Source organism: Periophthalmus magnuspinnatus, chromosome 23 (assembly GCF_009829125.3).
Source record: "Periophthalmus magnuspinnatus isolate fPerMag1 chromosome 23, fPerMag1.2.pri, whole genome shotgun sequence".
Classification (NCBI taxonomy): Eukaryota; Metazoa; Chordata; class Actinopteri; order Gobiiformes; family Gobiidae; genus Periophthalmus; species Periophthalmus magnuspinnatus.
Window position 1 is genome coordinate 17,786,330 of NC_047148.1, and position 20,474 is coordinate 17,806,803.

The 20,474-nt window shown below is 37.1% G+C and overlaps 1 protein-coding gene across 6 annotated transcripts; it reads right to left on the reverse strand.

The window, feature by feature from the left end:
* Positions 1-1,845: 1,845 nt before the first annotated feature.
* Positions 1,846-13,001, reverse strand: LOC117391646 (ceramide transfer protein-like). Of its 6 annotated transcripts, XM_033989504.2 has the most exons (19): positions 12,678-13,001; positions 12,402-12,598; positions 11,824-11,958; positions 10,071-10,187; positions 9,924-9,989; positions 7,122-7,229; positions 6,636-6,774; positions 6,028-6,123; positions 5,787-5,944; positions 5,152-5,244; positions 4,962-5,048; positions 4,744-4,830; positions 4,522-4,593; positions 3,799-3,894; positions 3,584-3,716; positions 3,275-3,345; positions 3,073-3,201; positions 2,852-2,981; positions 1,846-2,718 (listed from the first exon to the last, which is right to left on the reverse strand). In XM_033989504.2, the coding sequence occupies exons 2-19, from the start codon at positions 12,510-12,512 to the stop codon at positions 2,591-2,593; spliced, it is 1,956 nt and encodes a 651-aa protein (XP_033845395.1). In that variant the 5' UTR covers positions 12,513-12,598; positions 12,678-13,001; the 3' UTR covers positions 1,846-2,590. The 6 variants fall into 6 exon arrangements, with proteins under 6 accessions (XP_033845395.1, XP_033845397.1, XP_055087615.1 ...); XM_033989506.2 differs by lacking the exon at positions 4,522-4,593; XM_055231640.1 differs by lacking the exon at positions 12,678-13,001 and having other exon boundaries at positions 2,489-2,718; positions 6,028-6,117; positions 12,402-12,543.
* Positions 13,002-20,474: the final 7,473 nt, after the last annotated feature.

Here is a 20,474-nt window from a genome sequence, read left to right on the forward strand (position 1 = left end):
AATCTACATCTGTACATGGATTATGTGGAGTTTGAGGTAATTTGGATGAAAAACCTAGGACTAGATAGGTTTCACATGAACGTATGTGAAAGTGGTGTGAGTATTTCAATCCAATGATGAAGTCATACTTTGAGGGCCTGCTACACATAAACTGTAAAAAATATCCACAAAATGTGGATGCTTATTGACAATCAACATGTGTACATGCTGTATGTGGAGTTTGAGGTAGTTTGGATGAAAACCCTAGGACTAGATAGGTTTCACGTATGTGAAAGTGGTGTGGAAATTTCAATCCAATAATGAAGTAATTTTTTGATGGCGAGCTAAACCAAAACCATAATGAATATTTCCAAAACGTGGATGATTATTGATGAACAACCTCTATAGATTTGGCCTGTGGAGTTTGAGCTCATTCGGATGAAAAACCTAGGACTAGATACGTTTCATAGACATGCACGTCAAAGTGCCATGGAAATTTTTTTTCAATTCATTGTGCCCCTGGTGGCCAACCGTGGAAAATAACCTATGACCATAATGTATTTTTTTTGGTTCTTCTCATGCCACCAATTGATTCCCCAAATTTCATAGGAGTTGGATAATGTTGGCGATTCACCTTTGGGGTAGGGGGAGCTATAGTGTTCATTTTTATAACAATTAATGGTGCATTCTATTAACACCCTCATATCATATGTGTGATAAGAATTTCAGCTGTCTAGACCAATGTATGTGTGTGTAAGAAATTTTTCAATGTTTTTTATTTGGAGTCTTTGCAGCCCTGGTGGCCAAGCGTGAAAAATGACCTATGCCCATCATATTATTTTTTGGTCCACGTCATGCACCCAATTTATTCCCCAAATTTCGTAGGAATCCGATAATGTTAGGGGGCGCTATATTGTTAATTTTGATTAAAATTAATATTGCATTCCATTCATGCCCCAATCACACATATGTGATGTGAATGTGAGCTCTGTAGGGCAATGCCTGTGGCCGTGAGAGGACATCGAAAAAACAGGAAACAAAGGCGTTTTTCGGCGGCGGCGTATGGATAAACCGTGTGGGATTTGTTAAAAACGTCGATGTTTTATGAAAACCCATGTGTCTAATTGTGGCATGTGAAATCTGAGCTAATTTGGACCAAAAACCTGGGACTAGATAGGTTTTGAAAACACGCAGTGAATGAAGTGGCGAATTTTTGATCCAATATGGTTGTCATAGGGCAGTACTATAATTATGTTTTTTTTGCTTCTCTCCATGAGCTCTATTACTGGTGTGAATTTTGTGAAAATCTGTGTCTGGCCTCCCTATTAACTTGAAAATCTGAAAGGTTCTAGGTGGCACCGTTGAGCCGGTGTGCGTCGGACATTGTCGCGATGCCAAATTTATGAAATTTTTCACCGGGCCGGTCGATATATGTGGGACTTTGAGTGCATGTTCAGTGGGTGAAAACTGCGATCGTTTGGGCAGAAAAATAATAATAAGAAAAAGAAACCAAGGAAGAACAATGCCCCTCGCCATCACTTGGGGCAAGGAGCACATTGATATGTGACACATCAGTTTAAGTAAAAGCAAGGTGTTTAACCCAAGATGAACACACAAAACCGAAGGTAGAAAGTACATTATGTGTGAAATTGTAAAGCAGGGGTGTCCAAACTTTCACCAAAGATCATATTAAATTTGAAGCAAAGAGCCACTGACAAGTGGTTTATAGAGTAGATCATTCTGATGTCGCATTTAACGGGTTTGACAGACACCTTTAATAAGGTTTGGAACCTAAATTAAAGGTCTGTCAGAGCAGCTGTCTAAATGCATGATTATAAAAAATAAAAAAAATGAGCAGACAGAGTTGCATAGTTTTGCACATTATTTTATTCAGTCATTTATAAAAGCCTTGAGCCACAAGGCTAGATATAACTTTGGATACAAGTGCTGTGTTTTCCTAAGGCATCTGGGCTCAAACTACTTTTCTTCTATTTACTTTTTTTTTTTAAGTTTAGTATGTGCTACAATAGCCCTGTACTAAAGAAGAACTAGCACTACATAGCACAAATGTATGCAGGCACTGTACATCAAATAAGCAAAAAGCCCAACTCTACACACCTCTCCATCAGAACCAAGGTTGCTTCATTAGAGAGAAGAGGATCAGAAGATCAGAAGATCAAGTCCAATGTCATAGGGTCCAAAGCTTGATGGCAACCCTCTGGACTTTTATACAACTATGTTCAATTATAACAATAATTAAAATTGAAATTTCAGACAGACAGAAACCAAAATGTTATCCACATATGAACTACAGTAAAAAGTTACAATTAAACAGTTGTCAATTGCATGGACATAGATACATATGGATTCTAGAACAAACTCTTGTACAAAACTAATTTTACATTACAAAGTTTAATCCAGTAAAACAATATAGTAAATATACTGTATATCTGCAAAGCATGATCTCTTTCAGTTATTTTAACCTATGGGTTAAAAAGGAAAAGTGGATTGTGTTCATTAAACAGAATGTTGTATATAAAATAAATAAAATGACTTTCTAGTTTCAAAGTATTAAATGATTCCAAAAGATGGACATTTTCAAATGGGGTTCTCAAAATAAAATGGGTTTGCCAGCAGTTTTGTCCTGAACATAAGAAGTAAAACGTTTTAAGAATTTGGGGTACTCCCTCTTGGCCACAGCCCTTAGGACAGATGCAGGGGCCCATCCTCCAGGGTTTACTACAGGGACAGAAACATAACATTGTCATTACAATCTGGAAATACAGAGCATACATATAAAGTAAAAACTTCAAATCAAACCAAAAAGAAATAAATAAACAATAATAATAATAATAGAGAAACAAACACATACCGTTTGCCACATATGTGATTTTACATGTGATATTATCTCTGCTAATCTCTTTGTCTCCCTCTGGTGGACTGACCAAGGTCTGGCAGATCATGGCAATATTAATTTTGGCACGAACACATCTGCTGGTTGGCTGGTAACGTTAAAAAAAAAAAAAATCAATAAAATACCAAGCACATTTTCTTCTCTGAATTACCACGTAAATTTTTTTTTTTACAAATCACCTCTGCGTCATCATGATCGACAGAGAAGTTGCAGACCAGCCAAGTATCAGGGTCATTCTCATTGTTGGCCATAATCTTCCTCATGGCAGAGAGATAGAGCACATCTCTCTGAGATGCTGGCCAAACCCGCTAAGATCAAAGCATCTCTGTCACTCTCAAATACTCACACATTTCATTGTGACCTACAGTTTATTAACCTTACCTTGTGCGTTTGGTAAATAATCACAGCATTATCTGACAATGTCTCCACCACATTAAAGTTTTCAATAGTGGCTGTAAAAAAAAGTAAAAGATATAACAGTGTATAATTGAAAAAAAAAAAACAAGCAAGTTTTACAGTATTAATAAATTGAATGCTGCCGATAATAATGGGCATGTTATCTTAGCTTGTTATTGTTAATGGAGGATACATATTAGATAAATATGAAACATGGGTGTGGTGAAAGTCAGACACCTAGACAAAATAAATAAATAAAAAGACAATGTTGCTTTAATATAACTTGTTACTCACTCTCCCAATCATTACGGTATGCAGTATCCCAGAAGTAGTGGCACACTTCATGCCCAGTCACTCGTTTCACTGAATGGGTAGCCTTCAGTGGGTCCAATACAATCCCATTTTCCTCCACTTCTCTTCTGTACACCTAAATCGCCCCATACACAATACATACGAATGTTAAATAAGAACAAGAAACAAGGTAAAACTTTGAATAAGAAATGCATTACTTTCATTTCTCCTTCTTCTACCACAAGCTGCCAGTTAGCATCCCCTCCAACATCCTGCAGTGAGAAGGTCATGTGATTGTGAACCATCTCATCCACCTGGAAGAACAAGACACAAAGTACATAATGTGTTATGTTAACTGTCTTTGGCAATCTTATGTTTATTACTTGCAAAATGTTGCCATCTAGTGGTTGCTTTAATTTACTCTTTCTTTGTAACAATTGAAAAAGAGTGCAAACAGGAAGTTCTTGTTTAGGCCTCCTCCTCCTTTTAGTCCTTTCATTTGTTTGTTTGAGCATCATAAGTATATTACATGGTGAAAATAACCAAATAATCTTAAATATCCTTAGCTTTAACTAGATTCAGGTCACGTTACAAATATTAAAAGAAGCAAAAATAAGTAATTACAATTCCCTCTCTCTTCCAAAAAAGTTGGTCTAAATTTAAAGTGCTGGCTGTTTGTGTCACATTAACTTTAATTTCATTCTGAAAGTCTATAAAGTTGATTGCTTACAAGAAGGATGGTGATCTATTGTACACTGTGAATTAAATGTTTGTTTGTTCATTGTGTCAACCATTGTTAACTGTTAACCCTGATGTTCCTTCTTAAAATGATCAATATTATGACATTCTTAGTTCCAGCCGAGTGCTGTATAAAAGGTCAGTAAGTGCACTGATATTAGTGAGCAAAGAAGCACAGACATCAGGTCTCAGCAGTAGGTTACCTCTGTGCTGAATCTGTGGACTTCATGGGGAGGGGCCCTGATTACAAGGGCAGGGGAGGGCTGAGTAAGAGTCTACAGAAAAGGGCGACAAGTAACGGGCAACAATAGGATGAGTTAAAGTAAAAAAAATAATAAAGGAAGGAGGTGTGAAAAGTAGAAAAAGAATAAACAGTGCATGAAAAAAAATCTAATGTGGAAGAATTAAATGTGATTAAAAATAACCTTGTCTGAGAACCGGTGGGATCCAGAGCTGGAGTAGATGTTTCCAGCAGGGACGGGACTAGGTCTCTGAATCCTTGTCTTCTCTGTCTGTAAATATAAAAAACAAAAGTGATTTTCTTTGCTCTACATAATACATGTTGTATTTGTCATAGTATAGAAATGAAAGAGTACATGTTTACTGTTTATATATTCTTATAGCATGAACATTCACTGTGTACCTGCTCTTCAATTTTGTCTTGTCGATCAAGAGCAGCTTCAACTGCATCAAAAAATTCTTCTTCATTGATGAGGCTGTTTGGTCCTTCCTTAAATGTGGAAAGACATAAAAGACAGACAGAAGACAGAAGACTTCACTTTAGAAGGAGTGGGGGCTAGTGTTGTTATGACTCATTATTTTACAACTTTCACCTCGAAGTCCGGCCCTCCAAAGTGAGACTTTTTCTTTAACTCATTTAAGGCCGATTTATAGCTTTCCTCTATTCTTCGTCTCTTCTCCATCTCCTACAAAATTAGGAACACGAATAAAGAACAAAAGTTATTTTTGCATGACTCTGCAGCTACAGGTCCCCTACAGCATATATCTCTCTGCATGACAAAGCACCAAAGTACATCTCCGACATGTTAGTGCCATATGTGCCATATGAACCATCTCACACTCTGAGGACTTCAGGGACTGGCCTCCTGCTGGTGCCCAGAGTCAGGACTAAACATGGGGAATCAGAGTTTCAGTTTTATGCAGCTGAAACCTGAAACAGTCTTCCTGAACATGTGAGACAGGTCTCTACTTTGACAATGTTTAAATCCAGGCTCAAACTGTTCTGTTAAGCTGTGCATATGACTGAAAGTTTTTTATTCTGCACTCTTCTCTTTTAATGTTCATTTTATGATGCTTATTTGTGATTATTTATGTTTTGATTTGGTGTATTGTGATTTTAATGTCTTTCTTATTCTGTAAAGCATTTTAATTACTTTTTGTATGAATTGTGCTATGCAAGTAAACTTACCTTCCCTATGTTTGATGTATTTTTAAAGTAGACACTTACCTTGTCCAATCTTTTTTGCCAGTTCTCCTCTCTCTTCACCATCAGGTCAATACAGTGTGACAAAGTGGCCAGGATCCCAGCTGTAGTAGCCTTGAATGTGATTGCCTCACCCTTGAAATCTATGCCTTTAATTTCTTTTGGGCTCAAAGTTTGAAACACTAATAAGAGAACAATAGCACATAATGAGGCATTAATTCAGAATACATTAATGACATTTTTCTAGTATTTTTTCATTACTTACATTTTTCTCTGCTACTATTATTGTTGTGGTGGTAAAATTCAACATCTGCTCGAGTGTTGGGGAAATCCTCCTCCTCATCATCATCATCATCTAATACTTAAACAAAGAGAATATGTTTAGCTAATTTAGTTCTGTTGTGCTACAGCAATATAGAATCCACAGCATAGCAACATCCACTGACTACAGTGCAGTCAGCTGTTAGAAAGACTGCTGAGCCGGTCAAAACGACAATGGTCTAGTTTCATCTTCAGAATGTGGAGCGGGTGAGAAACGCAGAGAGGGAGGTGAACAACAGAGAACAAAAGACCTGCTTTATTCACTCTGGTCTTCCACACAGAATCGTTGTCACAAACTGACTAAATCAGCCAAGACACGCACAGGCTGAAAAGAGCTTATACATTTCTAAGTTTGTTTAGAGGTGGGGCATGTTTTCAAGTAAATAAAACATGCTCAAACCTGGATCAAATGGCAAATAGATTAAAACTGTATGACTTCTATGAGGTAAACAAAGATTCATAGCCTTTATAGTAAGCTTTTTGTCACAGGTACCATGGGCTTTAAAATATTTGATTAAGTAAAACTTAACTAAACTTATGGTGTCAGCTTACTTTTGTCTCTTTCCAGCTCATCTTTGGAAACCGCATCTGCACAGCTGTCGAAATACTTCTGAAGTGTGTCCACCTGTCTGCACAAAATGTCTCTGAATGTCTCCATCTCCGCCAGTTTCTCCCGCAAACTGTGTCCTTTCTAAAACATTTATTGTACAGAGGAAACACGATTATATAATATAGTGCTCATAATAAAAAATACATGTTGTGCATATCTTGACTAAAGCTGAAATGTTAATTTGGTAATACAGATTCCAAACATGCCATGAGTTGAGATAAATAGTCACATGACTCAGATAAAGCAGCACTCTCATCAAAATGAATTCTGTCAATTTAACATTTCTTTTGTTTCTAACTATATACTCCACACTCATACATAGCTTCATATGGGTCAAATATAGTGAAAATGATGTAGGGACAGCCCTGCAATGATTAATGAAAGAATACATATTTGCAGCCCTGACCTAGACATTGTGTTTCAAGTACCTTGAAAGAAGAGGTGGAGGTGGCAGAGTATCCACTGGTGGCTGATGTAAGAGACAGCATGGATCCATGTCTTCGCAAACTGGACTCTGAGCCATAACCAGAATCCGCCTTAAGAGAACAGCATACATAGTATGTTTTAAAGGAGATGATACTTACTAGCAGTTTAAAAGTATCTGACAGTGACATGATTTAGAATCCAACTACAAACATAGCCAGGTAATTTGGACAACTGTGAGAAAAAGACAGATGCAAAACATAAACATTCCTTCTTAACAGCTTGTGTCAATAGACAAGACCTCACCATGATAAGTTTAAAATTATATTTAGGCTGTTTCTGTTAGGACCACAAGAGGGCAGCGTATGCACATGGTTTCATTTGGGGTTACTGTAGGTCAGTAGCCAATAGTAACTTTAAGAGCCAGTCAGCTCTGCTGCCCTTTTGCCAAAGTGCTGCTACTGAACTGACTCAAACAGCACATCAAGCATAGATCTTACCACTGCTTTGTATCAAGTTTACTGCATCTTCAATAGGAAGATCTACTAGATTTCTATTCAATGTTTACATTCACATGGAAACAGTGTAACCGTTTCAATACCCAATTAACCCATGATGTCTGTGTAATCCCTCTTTAACCCACGATGCCCTTTTCACTTTTTTTTAAACACAACTTAATATATCTCTTGTAGCTGTTGTGTGTTGCCTTGGAGACCCTGGTGTTGTGGGAAAAGGGAAAAGAGGATGAGCTCTCAGCTATGCCCATATGTGGGTGGGGTGACTCATGGAGCTCCCTTCTCGCTATGCCTGACACGGGACGAGAGGGGAAAGTGCGGGGGATTTCCTAAACTACATATGAGCGGCCCGTGTTTAAATAGACACTGTTGGTGGCTCCCTCATTTACAGTTGAAACCAGAAGTTTATAAATACTATATGATAAGACTTTTACTTTTTATATACTTTTTCATATACTTTTTTTCTCAGTGTGTGACATGAAATAAGACTAAACTTTTCATGTTTTAGTTCAAATAAGATTACCAAAATTATTTCTATTTGCTAAATGCCAGAAAAATGATTTTTTTGACAACTTTTCATTACTTTCTTCAAAGTCAGAAGTTTACATACAGTAAGATTACTATGCATTTAAACAATTTGGGAAAGCCCAGATTATGATTGCATGTCTTTGGAAGCTTCAGGTTTACTGACAACATTTGAGTTAATTAGAGACATCTTTGGATGTATTTGAAGGCGCACCTGAAATGCACTGCTTCTTTGTGTAACATCATGGGAAAGTCAAAACAAATCAGCCAAGATATCAGGAAGAGACTTGTGTACTTGCACAAGTCTGATTTATCCTTGGGTGCAATTTCCAGATGCCTGAAGGTGCAGAAGTATAAACAGCATGGGAATGTCCAGCCAACATACTGTTCAGGAAAGAGACAGGTTCTGTGTCCCAAAGATGAACATGCTTTAGTCCGAAATGTGCATATCAACCCAAGAACAAAAGCAAAAGACCATGTGAAGATGCTGCTGAGTGTGTCATTATCCACAGTAAAACGAGTACTGTACCAACATGGGCCGAAAGGCCACTCTGCAAGCCATTATGCCAAAAGAAACATTAAAAAGCCAGATTACAGTTGGCAAATGCACACAGGGACAAAGTCCTTAAACTCTGGAGACATGTCCTGTGGTCTGAAGAAACTAAAATTCAACTGTTTGTCCATAATGAGCAATGAGTTTGGAGGATAAACGGGGAAGCCTGAGAACACCATCCCAACTGTGAAATATGGGTGTGGCAACATCACGTTGTGGAGTTGTGTTGCTGCAGGAGGGACTGGTGAACTTCACAAAATAGATGGCAGCATGAGGAAAGACATTTTGTGGAAATACTGCAGCATCATCTCAAGACATCAGCCAAGAAGTTAAAGTTAAACCCATAAATGGGTCTTCCAAATGGACAATGACCCGAAACATACTGCCAAAGTGGTTACAAAGTGGCTCGAGGATAACAAAGGTAATGTTTGGAGCAGCCATCACAAAGCCCTGATCTCAATCCTTTTGAAAATGTATGGACAGATCTAAAAAGGCATGTGTGAACAAGGCGGTCTACAGACTTGCCTCAGTTACACCAGCTCTGTCAGGAGGAATGGGCCAAAATTCCTGCCAGCTATTGTGAGAAGTTTGTGGAAGGATATCCAAAACTTTTGACCCAAGAAGACCCAAGAAATTTAGGTAAACATCTGACTTTGAAGAAAGTAATCCTTCTAATCATCTGGCATTTAGCAAACTGAAATAATTTTGGTAATCCTAATTGACCTAAAACAGGAAAAGTTTAGTCTTATTTCATGTCACACAGTGAGGAAAAAAAGAGTATGTGTCTTTTCATATAGTGTATGTAAACTTCTGGTTTCAATTGTATTTCAGGCATAGTCCAAAATGCTATACTCCAGTATGTTGGTTTTGAATGAAACTTCTGATCTGCACAGACATAAAGCAGTTTTTTTCAGTGACAATTGAAGACAATTTCAGATTCATTTACAATGTCCTCTCCAATGAGAGAATTCTAATGCCAATATACTTGATAGATGGATTTGGGAACTGCTCTTTTGATTTAAACAACCATACAATTTTAACATTTAAAAAAACATTAAACAAGCATGCAAAAACTCCGTATTTAAATGGTTACTCTGAGAATTGCAAGAAAGCCAGCATGAAATCAGGGTTCTCCTATCAAAAGGCTGTCTTTAAAACAAACCTACTGTACACAAACACATACTAGAGTCCTACACATTTGCCAATCCACGCACCAGGTTTGGGGTGATGAGTACAGTTCCCTGGGCTGCTCCCTTGTCCCTCCTCCCTTCTCTGAGACTCTAATGAAAACACATATATTATAAGCACAAACCCCAGACACCTATGAAAAATGAACAATGGTCTTTTCTTTTATGACTTACCCGGTGAAGCTCAATGGACTCAATCCAACGTGTTCTGTGCTCTGGGTCTTGTGCTCTCATGTACCACACACTGTCATTCACACTGATGTCTAGACGACACTCATCAAATTCGTGAGCCTAAAAACACACAAATGCATTAGGTAGTTCTTTTAGTTCAGAAAATATGTAAAGCCCAACATGCAGCTTTGATGTTGTTTATGCACAATCTCACTCCCAGAATAGAGTAGACAAAAGTCCCATTTAAGAAGTGGCAGATAACTGACCTTTTAAAAAGGAACCACTTGATTGATCTACATTCTTAATAGCCCTCCAGTGTATGGTCAGTGAGCAAAGAGCACTTAAGGCCCAAGAGATGTCTGTGCCTAGAGCCATGTGTGAATCAAGTGTGGCATATTAACTTGGGTGGCCTGTCTTACATACCATATTGCAGAAACTAGATATAATTGCATTATTATATTGCAACAGTGCCACTAACAATTAACAGCCAAGAGGTAGCCTACAACAATTGACAAAAAATGTTCATTAGGTCTATTGTCTTCTATTGTAAAATCAGTTGGTAAATACCCTCTTCTACTGCTTCTGCTACCTGTTTGTTAAAAAAGGAAATCTTAAGATTATTTATGTATAAAAATAATGCAGTACAGAAAATGCTTAACTGTAACAACTGTCTTCCATCTTACATAAACTAAACTAATCTAAAAATCAATGGATGAGGCTCGGAAGGTTTTCCTAAAAAGCCTCACCAAGCACTGAGTTTAAATAAAGAACTAAAATACAAGACAATACAATGCAAAGTTACCCACAAGTGACACCACCAATTGAAAGGAAACTCTGACCGATAAAGACATGTTTGGAAAAAGGAAGCAGCAGCTACATTAGCAACATTAGCTCATGAATCTGACCCTGCATGAAGGAACTCACATGACAGGAGAGGAAGAGTCACATAGCCTGGGTATAACACAAACTCCATGATTCACTTATTTGTCATGTTTCTGCTTTTCTAAAAACAGATATACAGTGTAGTGTCACCAAGGTTAAGTGTTTAGTGAGAGGTACTTATGCAGTAAATATTCAAATGCACATTTCTGGCAAAGTAAGAAATGCCCTCAGTAGAAGAAGTTAATATTTACTAAAACCCAGAGAATGTTTAACAAATATGACTTAGATCCAAATCGGCTTTCTCTTTAGAAACAGTAGTTTCCCTTGTTTGTTTTTTTCCCCTTGTTACTGTTGAACACTCAACAGTAACAAGTTTGTAAGGTAAGAGGTTTCAGCAGGCAAACAGCATAAATGTGCATCTTTGACAGGACCTGCACAGTAATTTCCAGCAATAAGCTCATTAACTGAAAATGTATGCCATAATACTCTACTCAACCCTTAATGCTGATAATCCACTCACTCAGTACAAAAACATGTCGGTCAAAGGTCTTTTGAAACAGATAAAAACTTTTTCTTTTTTTTTTTTTAGCCTAGTGATGAGATATATATATATATCTCCAAGTGTCCCACTTTTTTTTATCTGGACTATTATTATTCCTTATTCCTACTTAACCCACCTGGACAAGGGACAGAGAGACAGAGAGACATTTCTAACACAGTCAGAAAGTAAGTGTAGAAATGTTTGTCTGTTGTTGATATTAGTACAGAGCGTTTCATAGTCACTCTACTCCTCTCTGGTAAAACATGTGATCATTTGGCAAGACACATTGCTAAACTATTTCAAAACATTCAAAAGTTCTGAAAAGCTACTTACAGTAATAACAGCTCTGCTGAGGCAGAGGGATCCCCGACAGCCATACTCTGTCTCATCTTGGGACTTGTAGTAACTCAGTGTGTTGTTTTTCAGCACTACCCAACGGTCCTGCCAGCCATGGATGTAGTTTGTCCACTAAAGCAAAATAAAAAATAAAAAAAATTTCAACAATTGTGTTTATGAATTGTATACCACCTATGGAAAGATCTGACTATGTAAATGGCTCTCACTAACTTGATGATGGGATAGATTAAGAAGATTGAGCAGGTGCACTAATCTAAGAACTTGCTGCAGCAGCAGGTGTAGGCCTACTTTGTTAAGCCTGAAAATAATAAATAGTGGTAGCATATGCTTTCCAAAAGATTATCAGGGTTTATCAATTTCCATTAGCCCTGATGAATAGCAGCAAAAGAAAATATAGAACCAGCTTACATCGCAAATAAGTTTATAGGCTATTAGCAGTTTTTTATTTCAATCTTCACAAAGCAGTCTTACATAATAAGACAATGAATGTGGACAGATGTCTACACACAGAGATGTGACAAGTGGACACTCCTCTCCCCACAGCAGACTCTTACCTTACTGAGCACACCGCTAAACTCTCCAATCGCAGCCGAGTGTCCCAGCTCCTCTCTCAGAGCCAAGTCCTCCTCTGACCCGGATGAGTTCCAGCTTTGATTATCTGACATTTCTTTACTGAGTAGAGCTGGATGAGCAGATCTGAAGAGGCACTGACGTCGTAAAAATGACGCTGAAAAACTGGCAGCGGAATCACCTGAATGCAGCGTATTGAGCAATAGTTGAAAAAGCCATGTTGATACCGTGTTCAATACAAAGCCACAATATTATCTTACCGTCGTGTAGCCAAAGCTGTTGTTCGCATTCTGAGTTCAAGTAGACACGGTATAAACACTGTCAAACTACGCCTACAGCCCCTTTCCACGATGTCGCGTTGAAAGTGAGAGGACACATACTCGAGGAAATATCCCCGAGCGCCTTCTTCAGCTCCGAGTCGAGAGCTTGTGTGTTTACACCCGAATGACACACAAGCGTTTCCCGTAAAATTTTAGTCGGTGGATAATTCACGGATTACGCCATGTTCATGACGGCGGGACGCACTGAGCGCGCGCACCACGCAGGGCGCACTGAGCGCGCGCACTACGCAGGGCGCTGGCTGCGGCTGACGTCACATAATCCGCTCCTAAACCGACCCAGGACTCCGCCTTCTGTTTATAGTTTCTTCCTCAAAATAGACCAACCATGAGCTACAGTGTGATGCTTCTGGAAATACTGATCCTTCGTATGGTAAAAATAGAGATAAGCTATTTAAAAAATTAGAGCCAACAGGCTTATAAAATTTCATTGTGAACTAAAAGAACAGCATACAAACTTTAAACTAGATAAATCATTTCGCAGTATTGCATAGAAATCAGGTCAGTTAAAATAACCTAATTAATGGAAAAAAAAAAAAAAAAAAAGCAGACTACCACAGGTAGACGACCTAGTAAACTTAGTGGAGTAAAGTCTGCTCTGCAGGGTTTGTGTGTTTTATTTAAATGTAAAATAAAACTTGTGTACAACAGCATTACAAATACAAACAAAACCACTGACAAGCAGTTTGACATGCCTTGAAATGTAATAATAATAATAATAATAATAATAATAATAATAATAATAATAATAATAATAATAACAACAACAACAATCATCGTCATGATCATCGTTTTACCTCATCCTGAGATTTTTTTTAATCAAGCTTTTTTTTCAATCCCCGTACAGTGCCTCCCTCTAGTGGTGGCTGTTTTTTTATGTTTTAAAAAATACTATGCGTTTTAAAGGATGTATGTAGCCAGTGCTCTTACAGTTTAAAAAAAAAAAAAAGATAATACAATCTCAGTTGTACCTGGATTGCCAGTGCATTAATCTGCATAGAAAAGACACATAAAATACACTTTTCTCATTTTCAGTATATGGATAGGCCATGTCTCATGTTAAAACTCAGAACCTCCAGAACTCACTCACTGAGCTGCCTTCTCCTTGAAGGTATCCCTACCATAAAGCACAGCTAAACATATGGAGGGCGTTTGTAAGCACACACAGACTGTGTCTAGTCCTTGTCTTCTCACCTGATGAGTATGAGTCATGTGATGTGTGTGACAGTGATGACAAGATTGCCTATTTTATTGATTTTGCGAAAGTCCTCATTTCTGAAATTCATGGATGGAAGAAAATATGTGCGCTATAAAATGCCAATAGATTCACATGAATTCACTTAAAAGTGTATGTAAGTTCTGATCTGAGGTTTTCTCTTATAATGTTTGTTACTTAATACAGGTAATTTTGGATATATTAAGATCATTTACTTGAGACATTTTGCTACATCAAAGCAGTAAATTCAATCATACTAACAAAACATAAGAAAGAAAACAGTTATTCCCATCTTCCCATCAGTTCTTGTCCCAGGACACATTATGCCAAATGTCACCATCTTTTCACAATGTAAGGCACTTTCCTTTTTTGTTTTTTTGTCCTTCCTTTTTACTCAGTAAATGTAGAAAAGGGTTAAACAGGTTGTATGCCAATTGGGCCTCAACTTTAACATGATAATTATAAGTTAGGTTAAACACATCATCATGATAATCATATAAAAACTGTAGAGTACAATCCAGAATTTGTATTTTTGTATTACATTTTTGATCAAATTTACGTTATTAATGAAGACAAGTATATCTTTTAGAATATGTAGGAGTAATGTTGAGTGGTTTCTATTTCTCCTTCTGTATTTGAATCAAATCCTATTCGAGAATGTGATACCTACCATGACCACTATGGGGCAGTGTAGCATTTAGTCTCAGTTATGTAGTGATGAACCTGTAGAAACAAAAGGTTATTGAAGCAGATGAGGTCTCATGATCCAAGAGGCTGGAGGCACTGTATAACATCACTCCTGTTAATCAAGCTCTGTCATCAATTAATAATAATTTGTCATAATAACATATGATTCAGACCTCTTTATAGTAGCTCAGTACAAAATCAACCACTTAATGTGTTGAATGCTTATCTGACCAATGAAATAGTTGTAAAGACTTGAGTGCAACAGTGACTTAACACTGCTAATGATTTACCTATATTGACGAGTTTGTGAGGTAAAAAAACCCTCCGTCAACACATTTGTAAATGATGGAGTGGTCTTCCTGCTGTAGAAGACGCTTGTTTTGATAGTGTTCTCTATGCACTTTGCTGCCCTGCTTCGATTCATGTTTAAAAGATAACAGAGCAGAACGGTATAGCTCATTTGTCAGTGACACAAGAATGCTCTGACCTTCCCAAGACAGGCAGCCTTTGCCAAATCAGCACTTTCTCTGTATGGGGAATTACAGTCGTCATTCGCATGAGTGAGAATGACTCCTTGCAATTGCTGAGTTTGTACTCAAAGAAGAAATGAAAAAATAATAATGCATCTGTAAAACTAACGCTGAGGACTTTGCCTCAGATGCACATCATATAATTCACTATAATGTCTTAGATCGTAAGCATATTTAAAGCCACAGTATGTAACATTTTTTACACAAAAAATGTTTATTCATTTTTCATTTTGGTTGTGTTTATTACATGGACAACACAAACCTGGCCTTGAGGGCCAAATAAGAAATGGAAATGTTGCTCGTTTGGCTGTATTATGACATAAAATGTAACTAGCTCCATGGAGCATGGTTTTAACTTAACAAGAAACATGCCACCTCCAGAAAGTTGCATACTGTACCTTTAAATACCCAATATTTTAACAGTTTGTAGAATTAATTGAAGTAGTCCATGAGTTGGAAGAAGAGACATGAGGCTGGTCTTTTAGCATAGGAGAAGTTTATTTACCATCAGCACGGGGCCTGGAGACATGAATCTTCAAGACATTATGTTAGAGTTATTCCAGTCAAATAATCAATAATAAAAACTAACCCTAACCCAGTCTAATGGAGTTCATTCTGTCTATCCTTCAGTTGTAGGGAGTATTATATCTCTGATGACGTAGGCCAAGATAACACGGATTGAGCAGGATGTGAGTGCCCTCAGTACAGCAGAGCAGTGCAATTTCTCTGTCAATTTCAAAGCTATTTGTTTTTCTTCGCTAAGTCTTGATTTTCAACTTTTGACTGGATAAACAGATAAGGCGCAGAAGTCTGAAGAACATGTGCATTTAGCAGAGAATTAAAGAAGCTACATCATAATGTTACAAAACTTACAGTAAATGTAGTGGTTATGATCATTTGGGCAAAATCAAAAATGAAACCTGAGGATCAATAGTTTGGACACCCCCGACATGCCTCTTTCCTGTTTGTGCTGTGAGTGACTAGAGAGCTGCAGGTCAGAGTGATGGTGCTGATGGCTGCATTGGACAAGCACATTCACTCTGCTCTAACGACAGTAAAACATGTCTGATTGAATGTAGACATGAGGCCACTGCACAGCTGCATGAACAGATCTCTGAAAAGGCTGATGAGAGGTCTTTACTCATTTTACAGTTTTTCAGGCACATACATTTCAATATTTTTTGGAATTTCTTTTTTTAGCAACCTCAAATAATGTGTGAAGAAAATCAGTAGAAGTATTTCTGCCCTAAATTCAATACACAACAAACACATTGTTATTGTTGAGAATGTTTAAGTCTACACAGTGTGTGGATAAAAGATCAGTGCTAAGATTTGGTAATAAAGACATACATCCTCTTTAGTGAAGACATTTTGAGCTCCAACATAATATTTTTCAAAAGCTGGGAGGAATTCTACTTGTCTTTTAAATGTCAAAATGCAGATGTTTTGACCTAGTTTATGATTTATAAAACAAAAATTGCCTTGTCCGTAGAATCATTTCATCTGATTTTATGTAAATTTTGTTCACAAACAATAAGCAGAATTGTTCTTGTTTGTTTAAATGTGTGCTGTTTGAAGGTCAGTTTTATTATTCATTATTATGTTTACACAATTTAAAAAATAAAAAATAAAAATGACAATTGCAGTCGCTACACAACAGTGGGTGAAATCTATTGCATTTCATAATTTATTCAAATACTTGTTATATTTAATAATTTGTATTTACTGTTTTAGTGAACCAACAACTAAAAGAGAGCTGGACAGCACAAAACCAAGTGGTGAATAAGAGCAGTGTTACCATTCAAACACCTCCCTCAGTTGTCCAGATATGATCCAGTGTTAGGTCTTCACTGCAATAGAGTCTGAATAATGAAACTCTGGATAATAATGTGCTGTGAGGCAACAGTAGGAACCATGATGTGGATAAGAAGTACATAGGTATATATACACTCAAGTCTTCTCACCTATGCATTCGCCTTTAAGCATCATTCTAGGCTATCTGACAAGATGAGAAAAAGCAATTAACATCACTGTCACAATCCATCTATTACCCCGTGTCCTAATGCAGAGTGACAAATTATGGAGTGTGATGCTGTATCCCTCTACCTCCTGTGCAGTGTGAACACCATGAAAGGGAAAGTTTGGAGCTGTATTTCAGTACTATAATGATTATCAAAATTACCAAATAAGGACTGGCAAGCCTTTGTGGTCATTTTACATGCTCAATTTATCTTTGACTTAAACAGTCCTAAAGGCATGTCAATTTTGATTGAAGCAATAATACTTCAGAATGTGGTATATATTCAATTGTACGGAAAAACATACTGGGCTCCCTTGTTTTCTTTTCTGTTTTGATCACACCAGCATTTACAAATTTAAAACACCTCCTTAAAATATCATATTGTAACTATCTAACCAAAAGAAAAAAGACAAAAATAAAAGCCTTTGTTTCCATTTTGAATGTTTTTATTACACCAGAAACATAGAAAACATGCAGCTTACTGTGAGTGGGCTTGCATCTCCACAAACCTGACTCTTGGCCTGGAGGAGGGTCTCTTCCTGGTTTTCTACATAAAATGTTATTATTTTGGCAATAATATTCCACGATGGCATAAAACTCTTCATCTTCATGGAGTTTGTTTCCATGGAATCATGCTGGTGACCTGCAACTGTCACAAATGTACATGGTGTTGCTTTAATGTAGGGATATGATGATCAAGTTTTTATTTATTATTCAAAGATCGAGTGAGTAGACTTCATGATGACAGACCAAACTGTTGTGCACTTAAAATCAAACTATTGTTTCACAGTGGAACCAAAGAAATTGAACCGAGGCATTTGCTTGTGGTTTGACGCCTGAGACATTTGCACTCAGGGGTTTGAAGCTGTGGCACAGAAAAGATCACACAGGCCAAGGCAATTCAATCTGCTGTCATAAAACTCTGCAGGTTAGCGGAAAAAAGATTAGGCTGTGAAAAAGGCTGTGTATTTGATCCTCCAATGCATTGCAAATGTGACAGCTGCATTATTATTACTACTACTACTACTACTACTACTACTACTACTACTACTACTACTACTACTAATAATAATAATAATAATAATAATAATAATAATAATAATTTAAAACAGATACACTCTGGGCCTCGCAGTGTCTTGCTTAAATTTGCAAGTAGCTCTCAGGTTGCTTTAAAAGAAGTAAGTAACCTTCCTCTAGCCTGTGACTAAAACAAAATTCCAGGTATATTTTTTCATGAGTGGCATTATGGCATGTTTGAAAGTTCAGTCTATATAGGAACAAAGGCAAAAAACTGATCTTTTAGATGCAAATCTGTACAAAAAAACTGTTCCATTGCTCAGTCACAGCTTTTTCATGTACCCAACATTTTCTCACTCGCAGCATTGTTCATCCTCCTTTCCTTCCACTTTATTTTATTTTTTTTAATGATTCAAGTTTTTAGTAAAGTTTTCACTTTTCACTGTAATAAAACAAATTAAAATAAAGCAAAAATAATTGCAACCATCTTTCATCCTGCTGACTAGCATTTATATTTATGTAATATAGGACCAATATAGGACCAAAATGTATCCCAAATAGACATGGTAGTACTATCCCTGTTTTTTCCGACATCTTTTTGCCCCTAAGACCCAATCTGTGCAGTTTTTCTGGAGTCCAATAATATCATTGTTATATCTTTGCAACAAATTGCCCATTTGTTACCAAAGTAACCCACTCGGCACCTTACATCCTTCACTATATGCACTTCAAGTTGAACTTACACAGCACACGGCACTTTGAACACTATTTGCACTTAAACAAATAAGATAATTGCACACAAAGGATTTTAAAAATGTTTATCTCACATATCTGTCCTTTTTACCCAATGTTAGATCTGGAGGCACATCTGCACTTTAATTAAAGATGTGTGTCCTGGAGGAAAAAGGAGACACAAAATGAATATCTAGGCTCATTAATTGAATTGGATATGTGCAATATTGTAGTGCTATACTTGTTTAAAGATGTTTTTTAAGTGTTTGTGTGTAGGGGAGGCATATCAGGCATTTTAAAGGGTTTATGGGTTTTAAATATATTTGATGTTGGTTTTATGGTTTTATGTTATGTAAAGTTAACTTGTTTTTTGTTTATACAGGTTTTAGATTGTTTTTTAGGACATCCCTCTTAATTAGCAGTGGTTTCATCCAGTTAGTGCGACTGGATAAAAGGCGCCTGAAACTTTCACTGTATGTTCTGCTGCTGGAGGAGACACAGCAAACCTCCATCGGACAATGCACCTGCACTTTGGGCAATGACAGAAAGAAGAAAAAAACATAAAAATTGTGGACCATGTCAGTGCTGTCATCTTCTGTCTCATATTCCACTGCTAAAGGCCGACCTATGTTACAATCCTAGATTGTGTAAATTTGCCTCTGCATTCTCTAATATATTTTCCATTTTCAGATACAATTTTAGATCATCCCTCATCACTAAACACAGTCCCTACGTTCTTTTCTCATAACATTTTCAAGGCTTTACAGTCACTATCACTGAGTGCAGCACTGATTCTTCACACTGAAGGTGATGGTGAGATGCTGTCCAGAAATGTCCTTCACCCCCTGAGAAAATGTTTGAGTACATCATTGAAGACATTATCATCATAAACATTACCCAGTCTACAAATATTATGCTCGTCTTCGATTGGTGACGATCCAATACAGATGACAGAATTTTGCCACAGAGAACAATATGTTTGTTTACAGTATGACAGTTTAAACAGATTATGCACTTTGATCCATGTTTTTTTTTTAATGTAACATTATAGGATTGGAGATTTCATCTGAAGTTTGAGAAAGGTGCTCTACAGATGTGAATGGGATAAAGATTTTTCAATACTCCCCCCGTCTAACTGACCAAGCTCCTTCCAATGTACGCCAAGTTTTGCCATCTTGAAGGACATATAGTACAGTTTTTGGTCAGCTAAACCCAGCCCCTCTTTGTCCTTGGTAAATGCAGTCTAACTAACGTGAATCTGGGCTTTTTCTATCCCAAAGGAATTGTTTAACCATTACATGAAATTAGTTAAATATAGATGGTGGTATTGTAACTGGCAGCATCATAAGAGGATAACTGTCCAGTTTTTATTACAATAACTTTACCCCAAAGTGTCAAACTACGTTTTTCCTATTTGTCTAGATCAGGAGTCAGCAACCCACAGCTCCAGAGCTGCATTTGGCTCTTTCATCCTGATGCTGTGGCTCCACATGGCTTGAGAAAATAAATTATGAGTA